Consider the following 18,250-nt stretch of genomic DNA (forward strand, 5'->3'; position numbering starts at 1 on the left):
TGGCACGTCTATCTGGATAAATCGCGAGCAACACACTTATTCCGGATTTCATATGTTTACCCTCCGCCTATGCAAACACGTGGTGTCCACAAACACCCGGAGATTCATTCCACTCTCCGTTCGATATTACTTGTCTTCTACTCGATAACTTCTTCACGTTCCACGGTATTCAAAGAGAATCGTTCTCTTCACTTCTCCTATCGCAAATGCTTTCACAAAAATTCCTCTGTACAAAATTATCTGCTTGCATACTTGGATTGTTCAAATTCTTGGTAAAAGTTGTTTTTTAGAATTTTATATTTTTCGTCTTGTTCTCTACTGTTTTATCAATGAAATTAGTTGGAATTAATTATTTTGAAAAATCCAAAATGTAATATGGAAAGGGATGTTTAAGCGAATGAACCCTGTTTGTGTATTTTTATCACAGAGAATGTGTGGTTCTATAAAGACACAAAAATAGATTTGTAGGTTTGTGATAGTGTGTTTAAGAAATTAGTCACTACCAAAATAGATAGCAGAAAAATCTTGAAAATGCCAACTTTGAAGAAAAGAAGGTGGTATTTGAGAAAGGAGTTTCTTGTGACACATTTAGGTTTGTTAAGACACCAAATGTAATACACTTAAGTTTGTTAAGGGCTAAGACATAAAACGAAGTAGAAGTAACTTACCGTGAGGCACACATTTCGGGATAGGATGATTCCAACCGTCGGCGGTGCAAGTCAGTATTTTATGGCCCTTCAATCTACGGCCTGGTTCACACGAGTACACGGTCTGTAAAGTACCATCCTTAAGGACGCGCTCTCTCACTCTTCCCCACTGAGGTGCTTGCACCAGGGGACAATTTCCCAGAACTCCTGAAAGTCGAATTGCAGTGCTTTAATCGTGCAGAAGCGTGGGAAAATAAAAAGGTTCTATGCTTGAATAAATCTTTTAAAACTTTGTAACTAATAGATTTAATGCCTGTTGAGAAAACCTAGTAGAATTGGTCTCTTAAGTGGATCTAAATATATGAAAATGAAATATAGGAAAAGTAAAAAGATATAGGGGAAATAATATGTGAAATATCGTTCCTCGGTTTTGCTTTTTCTTTAATAATTTCTCAGAATCTGCAGGACACAACTATATACTTAGTAATAGTAATAATGATTTCATTGCTTTTGATTTAAAAGCTTGTAACTGGCATTGCTGAAAGATCAAATAATTTAATTCCATTTGACTGAATTTTAATTTCGATTTTGAGATATTCACATAGAATATAGAGCATAGAGAGAGAATTAAATATTCTAAAATTAAGTAACCCAATTCAAATCTGATCCAGGCTATCGACCTATAACTTAACGGTTCAGGACAAAAGAAGATATACATCTATACAGAATATAAAAACTTTTCTATTGTACTTTACTGTCACGAATAAAACTAAAATATTAATAAATCAATAGGAAAGGTCAATAAATGTTGTATTAAACAATTGTAACAAAAATATAAAATATGAAACCTATATTTGAATTTCGAAATGCCATCCACTTTTATCAGAACAAGCCTGATATCGACAGAATATTGAATTTATTGCACATCAAATTTCACCACGATTTCACTGCGTTGTATCGAATACAATATTGATTTTCTCAATTTTTATGCATTGTACATTTTTTATTTCGTTAGAACATTAAAAACCTAGAGAAATTCGAATTTTATTATACTCAACGAAATAGTGTCAATTTGCAAAAGTTATTAGTTGATAAATTATCGTACAAGAAAGCCCTTACATTACAAATTTACAAAATTTATTTACAAAATAAGATAATTAAACTGTTTCGTTAACAATTCTTCTTATTTCATTATACTGTATATATATACTGTAACAATTAAAGGACTACAAATTGGAAATTATCTTCGATTTGACTTATCATACAAAGATGTAATTCCAGTATGTTTCCAAATTGTGATTGGTCTTGCTGAATCATTATTTAAATGGAAAAAAAAAACAGTTTTTGCGATACTTTATGAGCTCGGAACATAGGAGAGAGTACACTGAAAATTTAATTTCGAAGAGGTATTGGTCCAGCATCACAATTAACTCTGCGATTGGTTACTACCCAATTTCGTTTATAAGAGCAAAAAGCTAGTACGCAGTTAATCAATATTTTTTCAACTCGGTAACAAAACTTTTATAATTTAATGTAGCTACGAAGTTCTCTTTCTACGCATTGGGGTATGAGAATTGGTGCGCATATTTTTCAAAGAAATTTGGTTTATCGAGTATATTATAAAAGTTTCTTCAAAACTAACATCGTAGTTGTAAAAATGATTTTCAAAGATATTTGTGGGATATCTTTTTGTCATTATTTCTTTTCTGATCGTACGGTTTCATGAAAATTGAAAAAATTGAAATATTTACGATACTATAATAAGTTATTCGTTTTATTAAAACGTTTAATTAATAATAGGGAACTTTCCCACGTTTCTGGTTTCTATAGTAGGGTTTTGTAAAGTTAATGTATAATATAATCTACTGTAAAATAAATAACGGTGATTACTAAATTTATTTTCTTAATATATTTTTTGTACCTTAACAAAATACGCAGTTACAAATTACATTAAATTACTTAATAACATTGCGTTTATTTAACTTTCATGCATTATTTCGTTGCTTGATTTTTAATAAGTTAATGAACATCGTACATTTCACTTTTAGAATATTATATGTCATTTTATTATAAATTATAATATATATCCATACCAAAGAAATTGGACCTGAGTGATAGTAACACGAAATGAAAAAAAAACAAGAAAAGCACGAGTAACTCGGCGGTTGTAAAATCGCCAGTAGTTTCCGCGGTAGAAGGGTAAGCTCCTAATCGTTTCGCCACAAAAATCTGGACAAGTTACGAGCCACAAGACCGGAGGTCATGTTCGCCACCGCCAACGATGACCAGAACGAAACGAGTCTCCGAGTCGTAAGTCGCCGCGCGAAACGACTTTCGTTGTGTGCGCGGACAGTGATTTCTACGTGATAAGCGGACACTTCGATTTCTACCGCCTCCCGTACAAACTTTTTGTTTACGCACTCTTCCGGCTATATGTTATTCGAATTCCATGGAAATTTGACTGTTTGATCGATCAATAAGTTTGTTCGTTCGTGCTATAAATTTTATGGCAGTGTTGACTAAGTAATATCTACCGTCCATTTTTTCAATGGTCGACAAGTATTTTCGATGTAGAAACATTTTGAACGATTGGCCGAGGTAAAAAAAGAAATATACGATATAAGAATTTGTGTTTTATAATAAAAATCGGGAAAATGTGGTTGTAGTGTTTTTCTACAGGTATCTCGATAAAATTGAAAATTAATTTTGCCAAAAGTAGTTACATATTTTTAATAATTATAAAAAAAAAAACAAGTCTGAATCTACTCGATAGTTCCGCAGTGAAAACGACAAAATCAACGCTTTACTCTGCAGTAATAGTACAACCGTAATTCCATGACCAATTTCGAAACACTCCGCTCCAATATTCGCATGAACGTCCAACGAACAATAATCTACAAACATTACAACTCGGTAACACGACGAATTCCATGATGAGCAATCCGATGTCTCGCATATAAAATGATAACGTTTCCGGCTCGAAGCGAAATGAAGGAAGTTTCCGTTTGAAGCCCAAAGCATCATCCACAGAAGGTCTGTCATTTAATTAATACCTGAACGTTTACGTTCCTTAATTAATATGAAGACGCTGTCGGAACACGAAGCGCACGGTCAATTCTCTATTCATGTGCCTCGATATTCCTCAAAGGGCAAAGAGAGAAACGTAATCAAACGAAGGGGCGTTAATTAAATGAATAGAACGACACAATATGTATAAAGATACGGGAACTAATCACCCCACTACATGCTTCGTTCGCTTTCTGTATAGTACTATATCATGCAGAAACGAATACGGATGAATTGAGAAATCTAGATACAAACATGATTGAAATTCTAGAAAATTAATTTCCATATTTTAGGAAATCTTCTTTTGTTTATTAACATTCTTTTCTTTCTTGCCTTTTTTTCATCTTTTTTTCTTTTAGTATATTAACACTAGACCTACACTATTACTGGAATTTCATGTAGGTACATTCTTTTTTCTTATCATAGAAATTCCTTTCTCCGTGTATTTTCATGTACTTTATTATTGAAATTTTTCTCTGCTCTCATTGCTGAAATTCCTTTTTTAATACCCGCGATTACTTTTCCGCTGAAATTTCATTTCTGCGTGTCTTTGCATTTGTTTTTTGTATCATTGAAATTTTATTTCTTTCATAAGTTTATATGGTAATACAAATTATTACATACAAATTTCAGAAATATAAAAGAACGATTAGATCGAGTGATCGAAAATGTTATTTTATACCATCTTCTTGACAGTAACTCCGCAAATATAAACAGTCGGTCAGAGATATTATCTCAATAAATTTATATCAATATAATCAAAATTGTTATAAATATTTCTCAAATAGGGACTGGAATAAAAATTAAGAATTTTCATCAAGGTAGATTCGTCACGCATGATACATGTATAATAGAGAAACGAAGATTTCAATCACGGGAAGTAACACTTTAATTGAAACACCTTAATTAGTGTCACGAACACTCGTCTAAAATACCTCGATAAATTAATTCGTCGACGCGCAAGGGTGCAAGCAATTTTCGAGGCGCTGCCTCCAGACACGTATAGTCGAATCGAAATAATTAACCGATCGTACGGAGCGGTATTGTATCAAATGAGTGGTTGGGCGGGCCCAAAAGCCAGCCACGTTAGCGTTAACCGCGAAATTTATGCCTGTCGATAACGACTGGTTAGAATTTCAGCCAGGCCACAGTGCGCCAGCGAAATTTGCAGCGCCTTTTGAATTTTTAACGAGCGTTCGCCAGTGCACAATCAAATGATTTATTTTATAGAAATTTTCAAATATTCTCCTTTCCATTATTTCTAATTTTATGTCCATTAATGTTTTATTTCGACGTTATGCGATTCGTAGTTTTATATTTCACTGCGATTATAATAATATTATGAAAATGTTTAAAGTGTACTTTACTTGTAAATAGCATCATCTAACCGTAAACGAAAGTTACCCATCTCGACGAGTAACAAAGGAAAATTAGGAACAAGCCACGTCAATGCTAATTAACAAAAAGTACTAACGAGATAGTTCGAACGATAAAAAAACGGGAGTAATTTCGTTAGTTTTTAAGGCGAATTGTAGGGAAAAACGTAGGAAGAATATTCTCTGTCCGGTATCTCGGTAGAACGTTAAATGCTGCAAACTGCTTATAAATTGTGGAGTTACGGTTCATTGTGAGCGTTCGAGGAGTTTTTTCTTTCAAGAGGGACTTTTTCGTAATAAGATAATATAATAGTGTAACGATTATCGGTCGTCTAATTATATCACGCGAAATTCTTCTTTAAGAAAATATGAATGTGATTGATGGAAATATGATAAATTCGTTTGCGACCGTGTCGACATTCTCCATTCTTATAAGTTTAAAAATCTCCTCATGATTTTTTAAAATTTTCATGTATGTATATGTAACGTTTACACTTATTTGATTTTGTTTAAAATATGAATTTTCTAACAATTAGTTCGCTTTTCAAATATTATTTCCTTCTTCTTTTTCTCTTTTGCCTGAAATTTTATTAAAACGAAAGGATAATCGCTTTTATCTAGTTATCGAACAATCATATACTGTCTACTTAACTATTCTATCGTACGTATTACCAACTCTGCAAAATTTAATCCTCTCACCACTGTTCCCATGTAATCGGAAATAGTACAAAGTTCAAAATTCCTTGTGTTATTTGCACATAATTAGAAATAGCAGAAGTTCAGGATTTCGCCGCTCCCTGTTATTCCATTATTCCCCAAATTGTTATAAAATGGTGATATCAAAGAAGAAGTGAAAAATCTCGAAACTTCATCAATATTACGAGACGCGATTATCATGATTATACGCGTATTGATAAAATATGAAATATTTATTAAGTGTATGTTTGCAGTAAGTCACCTTAAACCCATAATTACTGCTAAAAACGGTCCTACTAAATATCGAGGCTTATTAATATAGCAGATAATTGGTTGTTTAAATATGTTTGTGTTGGAATACAACGATATTTCACGCATAGGCATAAATACCCTTACACAGACACCCACACAGGTATTTGAACAGGACACTTACACAGGTCATACTTATTACTGTATAGAGAGTGGGGTTCAAAATATTTAAAGGATCATGAGTCACTACCTACGTCTAGTCTGAGAGTAACTAGCCAACAATCAACAATCTCCATACTTTGTTAATTATATTACTCGCTTATATACATTTGGTTCTGTAGTTCTGTTTAATAAATATCACTGAATATTATTTTAACATAAACATTGTGTCTTTCACAGATTATTAATCTTAGCTTTAAGATTAAATTCTAACAGTTTGTAACCACTGTGAGGTATATATTTGAAATAGATAATTTTATGACTTATATATTCGATTTGCTTTCAAACTGTGCTAATATAATCAAGCCAATTGTATCTCATTACAGAGCGAATGATATTTCAAAATATTTCGTATGAAACATAGAATATACTTTTAAAAAGTTTCTATAAATGATCAAACAGTCTCCTAAGACAGTGTATGTCTAACACAATGGCACTTATTCTGTAGAAGGAAAGTCTGCTTTTCAGAAAAGTTATGTCATTCATTATACACGATTTAAAAAAGGTAGAATAAACGTTGACAGTGATTCAGTAGCAGAAACTGCGAAGTTTTCCGCACTACTTGCGTAATCGGAAAAACAAAATCACCCATTCGTTCTTTGAATCACTCTTACAAAAGGCTGGCAACTCAAACGTAACGCGACCGCGAGCAAACCGATTCGATTCTTTGATCGTTTCCACGTGAATAGCAGCTCGGTGTTGTCGCGAGACCGCGGATAAATTGCTTGTTCCCGTTCAAAAAATCAACATGGTTCGAAAGAAAAGGTTAACAGAGTGCCGTTGCATAGGAACAAAAAGAAACTCGTGCCCGTTGGGCGTTTAGCGTAATTTGTTCACCCCGCAAATTCTCGCGGCCAAACATCGTGCACAAGCTACCAACAGGGAAAACAAACGATCGCGAGTCTTTTATGGAAGCAATCTGCGCGAACCCGGACCCCATTTACTTAATGCAGCCTGCCCGTAGTGACTCTCTAATTAACGTCACCCGCGATCTCTCTTCCAAAAGGCGTGTTGCCCGACTTTATAGTCAGATTCCGCGGAATGCAACTTCTTCTGCCGTTGGAATGCAAATATTACCGATAAGCATTATATTGTTATAGAAATTCATTGTACTTATCGGAACAGTTTCTAGTTGAATGCTCTATCGCGTTTATGATGGAACGTTCCCTTTTTTACTTTCTCTTCTATTTATATTCTCTTAATGTAATTGTTATTCTTCAAATTACATTTTATTTATAAGCTCACAATATATATATATATATATTACACAATGCTAAAGTTCCTTATAATAAGCTATACATCAGTCGTCTTATTATAAATTTATACTAAAAAATATCATCGAATTTACTCTCTAATACCCAAGTAAAAGTTTTACCATTTTTATTCTTCACATATTTCAATAACCTATACGTTTTCGCTAGATTTGCTATAGTATTATTTATACTATAAACGTATTGTCACAATGACTTTTCATCTCGTTTGCTTTGCATTTTCATTTGAATATCGTATTAATCTTCCCGAGTCATCTGTTCTCTCTCGATCGATAGATGTGGCATCTACGTCGCTCTAAGTACTCGTTATTAAGCCTCGTCGCACCCGCCTCCCTTTTAACGACAGCTAACCCGCTCCACTCGTATATTTCTCCCACTGGAATATTTTACGATCGAAGGGAGGAACCGGCGAGCCAAGCGTTGTCACAATCCCAAGATTTACGTATTGTTACACACAGCTAGTTTCGCAGTGCTGTTTCATCCGTAAGTTGGATCAAAACTCGCAGTGAAACCATCGAGCTTCGTCGAGTAACGATCCTCGAAAACTGGCGGACTCAGCATTCAGTGTTCTTTACGAAATCTTATTGCATGAGTTTAAAATTTTACTTTTCGATACAGGGGATAAAATTTCACTGTCGCCGTGATAAGTAATTGTATACCCTTGCTTTGAAATCAAGTAATTCAGAACTTGACGTTTTCAGGTTTAGATCAATAACGATTTTTTCATACACCTAAACCAGCTCACGAAAGTATTAAAATATTTTTAGAAACTTTATATACAAATATTTTGATAGATATATTGTATTATACAACACATTTTGAAATCTCATTAGTACTATAACGAGACACGGGTATCGCCATTATATTTATCAGCAAACTTTGAAACCGATCTGAAGGTATATATGAAAATTATAAAATATTTATTGGAAGCATAATTTTGCAAAAATCACCAAAGTACAGTCAAAGTGAGCAATCAATTGTTAACTGTGTATTTAGTAAGCCAGAATATGTAATGAGACTATTTTTGACACTGATTGTATGTTTAGAACCATTGTTGTTCATGATGTATTTTTCATTAACTGTTTTGTACATTTTGGAATTGATCTCAAATTTTACTAGTATAATCATGATAGCCGTGTGTCGTTACAGTGCTAGATTTTGAAAAAGTTTCGTATAATGTGTTGTTAACAATGAAAACACACAATTATTTCTGAAATAACTCAAAAACGTGCTACAGGATTATGAGTTTACAATTTTGAATTTCATATTTTAATGTTTAAATTGCCTCATTATGCAACGCATTACATTGTAGCTGGTGCTATAGGTACGATATTATGCAGAATAAATACTAGCTTTTAACTATTTGAAACAGTATAATGACATCGACAAAATATCTGTTTGCATTACATTCGCAAACGTCATTCACTGCACGGCATTTTCCGTTCCAATTCCATAATCGTACGATCTAGCAAAATCGCCCCAAATAGAAGGTTGTTCACCATCTCTAATACAAAATTGTAAAAACTCAATTTACGTTTACACTACGGCATCCTCAACGTAATCATCTAGAAAGTCATACCGATAAATATTCCGCTTGTTTAATGAAATTCCCTTTCATGAAAGTACCAAAGCAGCAACCAGTGAACCTAACTAAAGCCGACGATTTACGAGAACAAATTTTTCCAAGAGGGGGAGGGGGCGTTCACAGCGGAATCGACGCAACGAGCCAGACAATCCGCTGTTTGTATTAACGCAAATCGGATAAACGTCGGCGGTTCGTGCAGATTCTAAAATAATGCAGCACTCCGTTAATATTGCCATGGCTCTCAAAGACGAAATCCACTTCTGACACTGTGGCTTTCATTCAACGCGATGGTTATGTTTCATCGGCGCCGCTTTGAACAATTTTTAAAAGAGACGAACTGCCTAAAGAGAACCACGGAGGATTCGTTCGTTCGGAGTTTGTTCCAGTTTTGTAAGGTTGAGCGAACAGGAATATCGTGATGAGTTATATAATTTCGTTAGTTCTTTTTACATTGTTTTTCCTTAGTATATTTCTATCGGCTTTTTCACTGTACCAGAAATATCTCGCATGAAAAACACAATACGAGTAAAATGCATCGAATCGTGCTTATTAATACTGTATTTTATTCACATGTTAACTGGATTATTGCTCGATGAGAAACTCTTCACGAACGTGGAGGTAAACGTTAATAGAATTAAATGACGTAATTTTATTTAATTTTACGCAAATTTGGATATAATAATATATTGTTCATACGACACAACTGTAAATATATTGTTCAGTTATTATACGATACATCTTTCTCCAAAGTCAAAACTACAACTAACAGAACATCTGTCATTAAATAATTTTTAAATAATTTTTAAATAATCTTTAAAAACTTTATACATGAATCTATTCATAAGACAGGACCTGTTTGAATAAATCAATAATTAAATACAGCGGACGATATCTTCGTCTAAAAACGTCCAAAGTTAACGAATCTTGTAAGCTCAAAATACACATTGAGCATCCTTAAAACTATGAAACCAGAAGTACATTTTAATTAAACCATTAAATTAACATCACAAATAAACAAGCAATTTTTTAAGAGAAAAGTCTGTCATTTTAAATTAATTACCGCGGAAAAATTAGCACGTTAAGAGGAAGGTACACAAATTTCATAGAAACTCCGCAGCTCTTATTCTGTTTGACCTTCCTGTTTCTGTATCACATTCAACCAGTTAGAGTAACCAGTTCCATATTTTTATCTTCACAATTTCTAAAATCGTAGGAATTTTCGACAAAATTAACGTTGTTACAGTGGCAGACGAAAGGAAGCTTACATACCTGTGTATATGAATATGAATCAAATTTGTGTTAAACACTTTTTCTCTGCTATTATAATTTAGTTTCACAAAATTACTGCGCTTCTTTCCCATTTTACTCTTTACTCTTACTTTTACTCGTCGCTGTATATATTTATTTATTTTTTTCGCTTCTCCTTAATTATAATCTTCTATGTATGATATATGTATACTCGTATTTAGGAACATGACATGTATGATATATTTAAAAACATTTATGACATGTTTATATTTAAGATACATTTCTGATATTATTTACAGATTAGCAATCGATAGTTCTAGTGTTAATTCCATTTATCATATTGCTTTCAATGAACGAATGAAAATGGTCGATCGTATATATGTATACCGAGGAAACTTGTGCGATAACGAACGCTTCTCTCAAACTTCTGCTACGTTCCACTTCTGACACGGTCGATTCCCACGAAGATGATATGATACAGCTTTTCGCGAGATTAGCGTTGAGATAAACCCCGTGGAAGCTTAGAATTCGCGAGAATACGTTAACACGGTCGCGTGAACTAATGCAAGTGAGAAGTGTGCATGCAAAACCGATTGGTGGTAAAGTGAGTCATCTCCCTGAAGGCATTCGGACGTGTGTTACATAAAGATTACATGGAAACCCTCGAGTTTACTGACACCGCCGCAATTTACATAGATCGATAATTCGAGATTACTTACACCAAAAGTAACCGTCCTATTGACTTACATATAGTGTATCTTATTGCGGAGATATCATATTAACTTGGAAAACTAAATTATATATAGATATACGTGAAAATTATGGCTGTTGCATACACGTATGTTGCAGTGCAGTTCTCGAATTTTTATGTTCGAATCATAACTTTGTTTTACGTATTTATATAATTTATTTAACAAATAAGAAAATGTTTAATATTTTGACAACATTTATAGAAAAAGATTGAAACAAGAAATTGTGTATATCAAGAATAATTTATTCATTTTTCCCTCAAATTTGAGAAATTTTTTGGTGATACAAAAATACAATAGAGTATACTTTTTTCTGAAATATATTTATCTTTAAAATCTGTCCAGATCGGCATTTGGTAAATTCATTTAGCATTGTTCTTTATTTATTGCGTTGACAACTAAGTGATTGACAACTAAGAGCTTTTGTCATTAAGTGGTAATTACAAAATCCGCAATCACTTGGTTGCTAACCCAATATATATCCAATATATATCTTATAAAGTCCAATATTATAAAAGTTTTTGCAAAAAGATATTTTATTAGGGTATGAGCTGAAATAGGACTATACTTTAACTAGAACTATTTGATGGCGACAGTAGCATTTTCATTACGAGGTATTTATTACCATTAACCTTTTATAATACATTAATGCTGCCATAACAGCATTTATAATATTAAAAGAACTATAAATAAATTTATAAATATCAATAAAATCCGTGTTCATAGACAGTCTTAATTTTAAGTTTCAATTCCGTGGTTGTGGAAATTCCTGGTTAAGATACAATCCACTTAACGTGTTGACATTACGATACTAATAGCAACTGCACACATTCAGCGAGACAGTCTCATATTTTATCTTATCAATATCAATTCTGTGCAACGTAAAATTTTGATAAACTCGTAAAAACAATGCTCCAACGAAAGCAATGCTCTGATTGGTAATTATATCTCATTGCATTATCAAAGATTAGGTGTACTAACTCTTATGTCTCCGAAATTTCATCTGTTAAAATTTTATCCTCTCATTCGACGTCGGCAAAGATCGTGTTTCTCATCCCGTCATGCTAAACTCATCATACTTTGCTATCCATGCAGTACATTTTCCTGACACTACATCGTTGCTTCTTCAAAGATGTTCAAACGATATTTAACGATTTATTCGCACACAAGGAAATGGGATACACAAAATTGGGAAGAGGAAATGGGCAACTAAAATGCTACTCCGATTTCGTTCTAACAAATCGTTGTATTTCGTTGAAGAATGGACCACACAGTATGTGTGGTATATACCTGTTTCTTATATAGATGTAAGCTCGATATTATTTATTATCGATATTATATATATAAAACAATTATTGTATTATAAAACTATGATCAAATCAATTCTATAATATATATGTGTGTGTGTGTGTGTGCGTGTGCGTGTGCGTGTGCGTGTATATAAAGTATAAAATAATTGCGGTTTTATATAGATTTTCTATTGGACGATATATGATTATGATATATAAAGGATATTTTATTTACTAATTTGTAATCTGATTATTTCATAATATTATAGTAGGTAAATAGTGTTTAGTATCAGGAATAGAACAGTGCAAAGTAAATAGGTTTCAGGTATTGTATTAGTTGTAGCTAACACCAGGATCAAGGATTCGCGCTATACACCACTCCAAATTCGAGAAACTTGTAGTAAAGCATGTCACAGACCAAAGAACCCGACCACGAGAACATCCTAGGTCGAAGGATCCGAAAGGATCAAGTTATGGTCCATAGCATCTTCTACAGAATAGGATATCATCCATAGGATTTAGGACCATGTAATGTTAATATCAGCTATAAGTAGACTGCAGACTATAAATAGATTATAAAGAACATCTTACTTTGGATATATTCTACATTTTTGTACATTATGCATATCTCATACATTGTTATATTTTTCCCATAAGTGCAAAAATATCTGCAGTCTAATTTTATAATATATCAACCAAAGTTAAAAGAGCCACAAATCATTTTAAATTCGAAAGAGTAATTAATAAATGATATCTAAATAAATAATTACAACTGAAAAAAATTGCTTTTGTGAAGTGCATTGTTATTAAATTTATCTCCAGAGGTTAGAAGCACACTTATTTTTTATTATTACTGTCTAAGAATTATCGTGGGAGATTTGTAAGCTAACATTAATGTACATTCATCTGTGTATGATACTATGATCTTGAAATGAAATCTTGGACTAAAACATTCTGAGATTAGCGTGAAATTTTTTATGAACTTCAATGATGAAAACAACCACGCATGCTTTCAATCTGACAATTTACGGATCATCGCAATGAAAGTTTAAATTTATTATAATTGTAAATTGTTTCTGCGCAAGTATTACTTAACCGACACAGATATATTGGAATAAGCAACAGTTAGAATGATATATGTTAGAACAAGATAAACCAGCTTGCTTTGGCAGAGTCAAAGAAATTTACGATGCAAGTCGACTACAGGATTAAGCATAGTGTCGCATCTCGTTTCAAGGTTACATGAGAAATATTGCCATTGTGCGATACTGCAGAAAATGTCCACGCCAGGAATGGCGCTTATTTTTTGTGCCACTATGAAAACGTCAGACCACATTCATGCAATCTGGTTGCTGAAACATACGACAGGGTGAAACTAGTCTGCCAGTAACCTGGTTACAACAGATGCTCGAAACGACAGCTATCAGCAAACTCTCGAGAAACCACGAAGAAAGCAACGTCCTTCACGTAGACTTTCGAGCGCGAAATGCCCTTGTAAGTGTTATCGGACAGCTGAATTACCACTATTCGACACGCTTCTTCTCGATAAACGATCGAGTTTTCTATACTATTAACATTGTTGAGCGCGAATATGAATAGTGACTGACGCAATTTTCCAGAGAAGGACAGTGATCGGAAACTGAAATGTCATCGTAAGGGAAGAAAGACATTTTCAAAGGAGATTATCGATACATGTACTGCAGACTCAGCAAAGTATATGTGACAGTGTACTTAAATTCGAGTTACTAAATTCATGATCAGTTGAACTTCTGTGGCTCAAAGTAAGACGAAAATCGTGGTTTCATTTTTGACAAAATCAAATTTGAAAACTTTTCAAGTATACGTTAATTTGCATAATCCCAATTAGATAGGAGTAGACAATCGACAGGAGATTATTGCACATGCGAAAATAAGTCGAAAATGTAGCGTAGCTCCCTATCGATTGTCTAAATGATTAACATATATCTGATAAATTTCCCAACTCGATTTTCTTCAAAATAAAATCTTCCACATGATTTTGTTATACTTGATTTTCACTTTATTTTGAGCCATACAATCTCCCTGACTTCAATTGTACTACGAATTTAGAGCAACGTGTATACTTGTAAGTAGTCATTCTAATATTGTTTAGTTTGTTCGATAGTATTTGTTAAATTATATGCAAATAATTTATTAGGATATAGATTCAATCTTTATATTTAATTATGAATGTATTAGTCTTTGCACAAAATAGCCGGCCAACATTGTGTTTAGTTCGTTAAGCGGTAACGAGGCTAAAAGCTCTATTAATGTAAAATACTTTATAAAATATTATATTGTATGAAGAGATCGCTTAATGAATATTAAGTACATTATTAAATGAAGTTACTTCATTTTAGTTAAATACGATATAATCCTATAGTAAATAGAGTATGAAAACTTCTTATTCTCTTGAGAGAAGAAAATATGATTTATTACCTTAAATTAGTATATGAACAGTGAGATGTTTTATTATTCCATGTATTAATTTAAAAATAGTATCAATAGTAAAACATATTCCTATAAATTTTATATAAATGCAGTATAACTATAGAATATAAAACATTTGATAAATTTGGAAATTTATTATTTATACAAATATAAGGCACGGAGAAAATACGAAGATTTTATATTAAAAATATATTCGAAATAAATAATTTAAGACATTATTTCATCTAATATTACATAATATAAAAATTTTCATAACACAGATAAAATGTTATGAACTTTTAAAGTCAGGTAAAGAACGAGAGAAACGCGACTAATTTATTTGCGAAAGTAATATTTGAACGTTTTGTATTTATCAAAGTATCATCGGATCGCGCAATAACGAAATGTAAAGTTTCAACTGCAAAATTAATCGTCCCACTGACTGATCAAAAGCCATCCACCATTCATACAATTCTCATTTTTAATAAATACCGATGTAAAGAAATTCTTTGCAAAACAAAACAAACAGGATCACCTGTTTATCATGAGAAATTATCATTAAAAATTGCATTTTTAACCGGAGGACCCGTTATAAATCTTAGAATTTAGTTAACTAAGGTCCTTCAAATTGACAAACAGTCTTTATCTTAACAGTCCGCAAATCTGTCACCTACTACGGAAAGATACGGGAGATCGGCTTTCCTCACGAACGACGCTTCCCGCTAGCAACTTTCTCTCAAGAGCGGCTAGCGTCCCTTTCTAACCACCAACATAGAAATTAACCAATTAACAGCAACGTTCATTTCCCTCACTTTCTGAACGAGGGTTATCCTCGACGAATCCGATGATCTCGTGCCCTGAGACACAACTCATCATAGTTTTCCTCTGCAGCATCACCCTGACGAAGAGACATTCTCGTGCGCTCTCATTAGCGAGGAAATAACGCCTTTTACGATCAATGGATACTTCACGTTTTTAATCACGAGTCCGACTTAGACTTTGAAAGAAAGTATATTTGTTACCCCGTTGACCGTGGATTCGTTATCGAACCTAAGACCATTGTCATTAGCGTCTAATCACCGCGGTTACTTGTCGATTCTGTAATACTCACACTTGTGCTAATCAACATTACCTCGATTGCATAACAACGATGGCTAATTCCAGAGAATATTCATTACACGCCCCTAATTCTAATCATAATGTTAACTCGACATATATAATAAATTTTACTATCATATCTAAAGTCCGAAATTTTCACCTTACTTGCGAAACATTCGAACTACGACGCGAAGAGACCACCGGTGATCTGTTAATTTCGCGATTTCCTGTGTCTTCTACGTGACAAAAACATCGATGTACCGTGGAAGAACGTGAATGTGTTGAAAAATATTTTCTAACACGTTGTTACATCTCGCAGAAACGATCCGCGTTCGAACCTTTCTACGGATATTAGGTTTTGAACGAAACGTATAGTGATTCACTAAAGTATTTATTCGAATATTTAAATTAAATATTTCACAATTTCATTGACGTTATAGTGAGATACGACTGTCATGATCATATTGGTATTTAGAGCCGACCGGAAGATATACGTAGAAGTTACAAGATGTTTACTGGAGACATACTATATGGAAGCATAAGTAGTCATCTTACGAATATAAGTGTTGATTTTTCACATCCCGCTGGTTATTGAGATTTAGTAGCATAAGGAATGATCGACCGTTTACATACTTTTGTGATCTCTGCGAAAAGTATACTCGTATTTCGTATCTTGTAATCTCGATATATATTCCCATATTTGTTACAAAATTTATCAATATAGCCATAATAGTCGGGCTTCATTGCAGTGCTAAAATATTTACGAATACTATACTAAAATATTAAAATACTACAAGTGCCCGAATACTTTTGTGAACTACTGTACAGGTTTTTCACGTCTTTCCAACGGTTGCGTATCCGTTTTCGAAATAGTTTTTTTACCTTTTCTATAATTCACAATTCATCACGTGATGGACTGCTGATTTAAACGATCAAAACCGCTTCGTGGTACAAAATTATAATATTCGGCCTGTGATGTATCTACAACGAGCCACAATTTCCATACATTATTTACGATCTGTGCTAGCTAATCAGGAGTTGATTGGCTCGTGCAATTTGTCCTCTGCCATATTCCGAAACTCGATCTCCCCTTTCATCGTTCCTTCCACATTTTTATAGAACTGCCCGATTGCACGATTACTCGTCGACATAAAATCGACAGAGATATTCACCGTGTATACAGGGTGTGTCGTTGTTGAAGAACGCTACTGATATTTAAGCGTTAAGAGGAAGTCAATGATTGATCGAAATTGGTAACATTTTGATCAGTTAAATAAACGATGTAATAGAAGTTTATTGACTTTTTCCACTATTCCTAATTTTTTATTTAAATAACCGTAGTTCACGTTCGAGTAGATAGATACAAACATGTATTTACGCAGTCCTTCGACTACTAATAAGAGTAAAATTGTGTAAGCGTTGCTGCAATTGAAGTGATGTTCGACAATAGCCCAAATAATAGGAATTCACAGTAAATCGAGCATTGGATAGAATTTCGTTTCAATGAATAGAGTTTGTAGAAATGGAGTTCTACTGTGTGGAGTATAATCTGTATTTAAAGTGGAGAATACTTAACTGTTTTTAATCGTACACAATACCCGTACATGATTAAATATTTATTAACATTAAATAAAATATAGGCATACACATAGTGACACAAGAAATTGTTTGAATACTTATTATAAAAAAATTTTATGAATATATTATATTTATTATTAACATTATAATAAGACACGATCATCATCATTATGGAAAGTTATTGAAAGTGATTCGATTAAATATCGAAGTTTATTAATATAATAAATTGTTGACTATTTAATTAAGTTTGCGAAATATATATGTATTTAAAATGTACAATTGCAATAAATAGGTATATTGTAACTTCCATGTATATTTTCGTATTTGTTTCAAACCTTATCAATATTATCGTAACATTCGTAATCCTGTATTATATAAAATCGTCTGCATCACATACATAGTATATTCAAAGTTGCAACGAGTGTTCAAATACTTTTGCGAACCACTGTATATATTGTGATGGATTTCGTATGAGACGTTAATAAAAATATAATTGACATGTCCCCTAAAGAATTTGCAAAAGAATAAGTTGAAACATTTTTCCTGAGTTTATACGCAATGTTTGTTTCTCCTATAAAACTTCATTTAATGAATTATAGCCCATAAAATAAAAATCATTATGACTTATACCGTTAATCTATTTCTGTGCTATGCGCATGACTATACAATGTTTATGGGTAATGCTATTTAAATAACATAATTTGTCAGTGAAGTAAAATGCAGGCTGGACA

At 32.9% G+C, this 18,250-nt stretch overlaps 1 protein-coding gene across 2 annotated transcripts in view; it reads right to left on the minus strand.

Annotated features, from left to right (window-relative positions):
- Positions 1-18,250, minus strand: part of LOC139987960 (uncharacterized) — a 204,657-nt gene that overhangs the window by 116,421 nt on the left and 69,986 nt on the right. For both annotated transcript variants that reach the window (XM_072004809.1, XM_072004817.1), the window contains exon 2: positions 669-854. In XM_072004809.1, coding sequence (XP_071860910.1) covers positions 669-854 — 186 coding nt within the window. The remainder of the gene's footprint in view (positions 1-668; positions 855-18,250) is intronic.

Source organism: Bombus fervidus, chromosome 1 (genome assembly GCF_041682495.2).
Source record: "Bombus fervidus isolate BK054 chromosome 1, iyBomFerv1, whole genome shotgun sequence".
Taxonomy (NCBI): domain Eukaryota; kingdom Metazoa; phylum Arthropoda; class Insecta; order Hymenoptera; family Apidae; genus Bombus; species Bombus fervidus.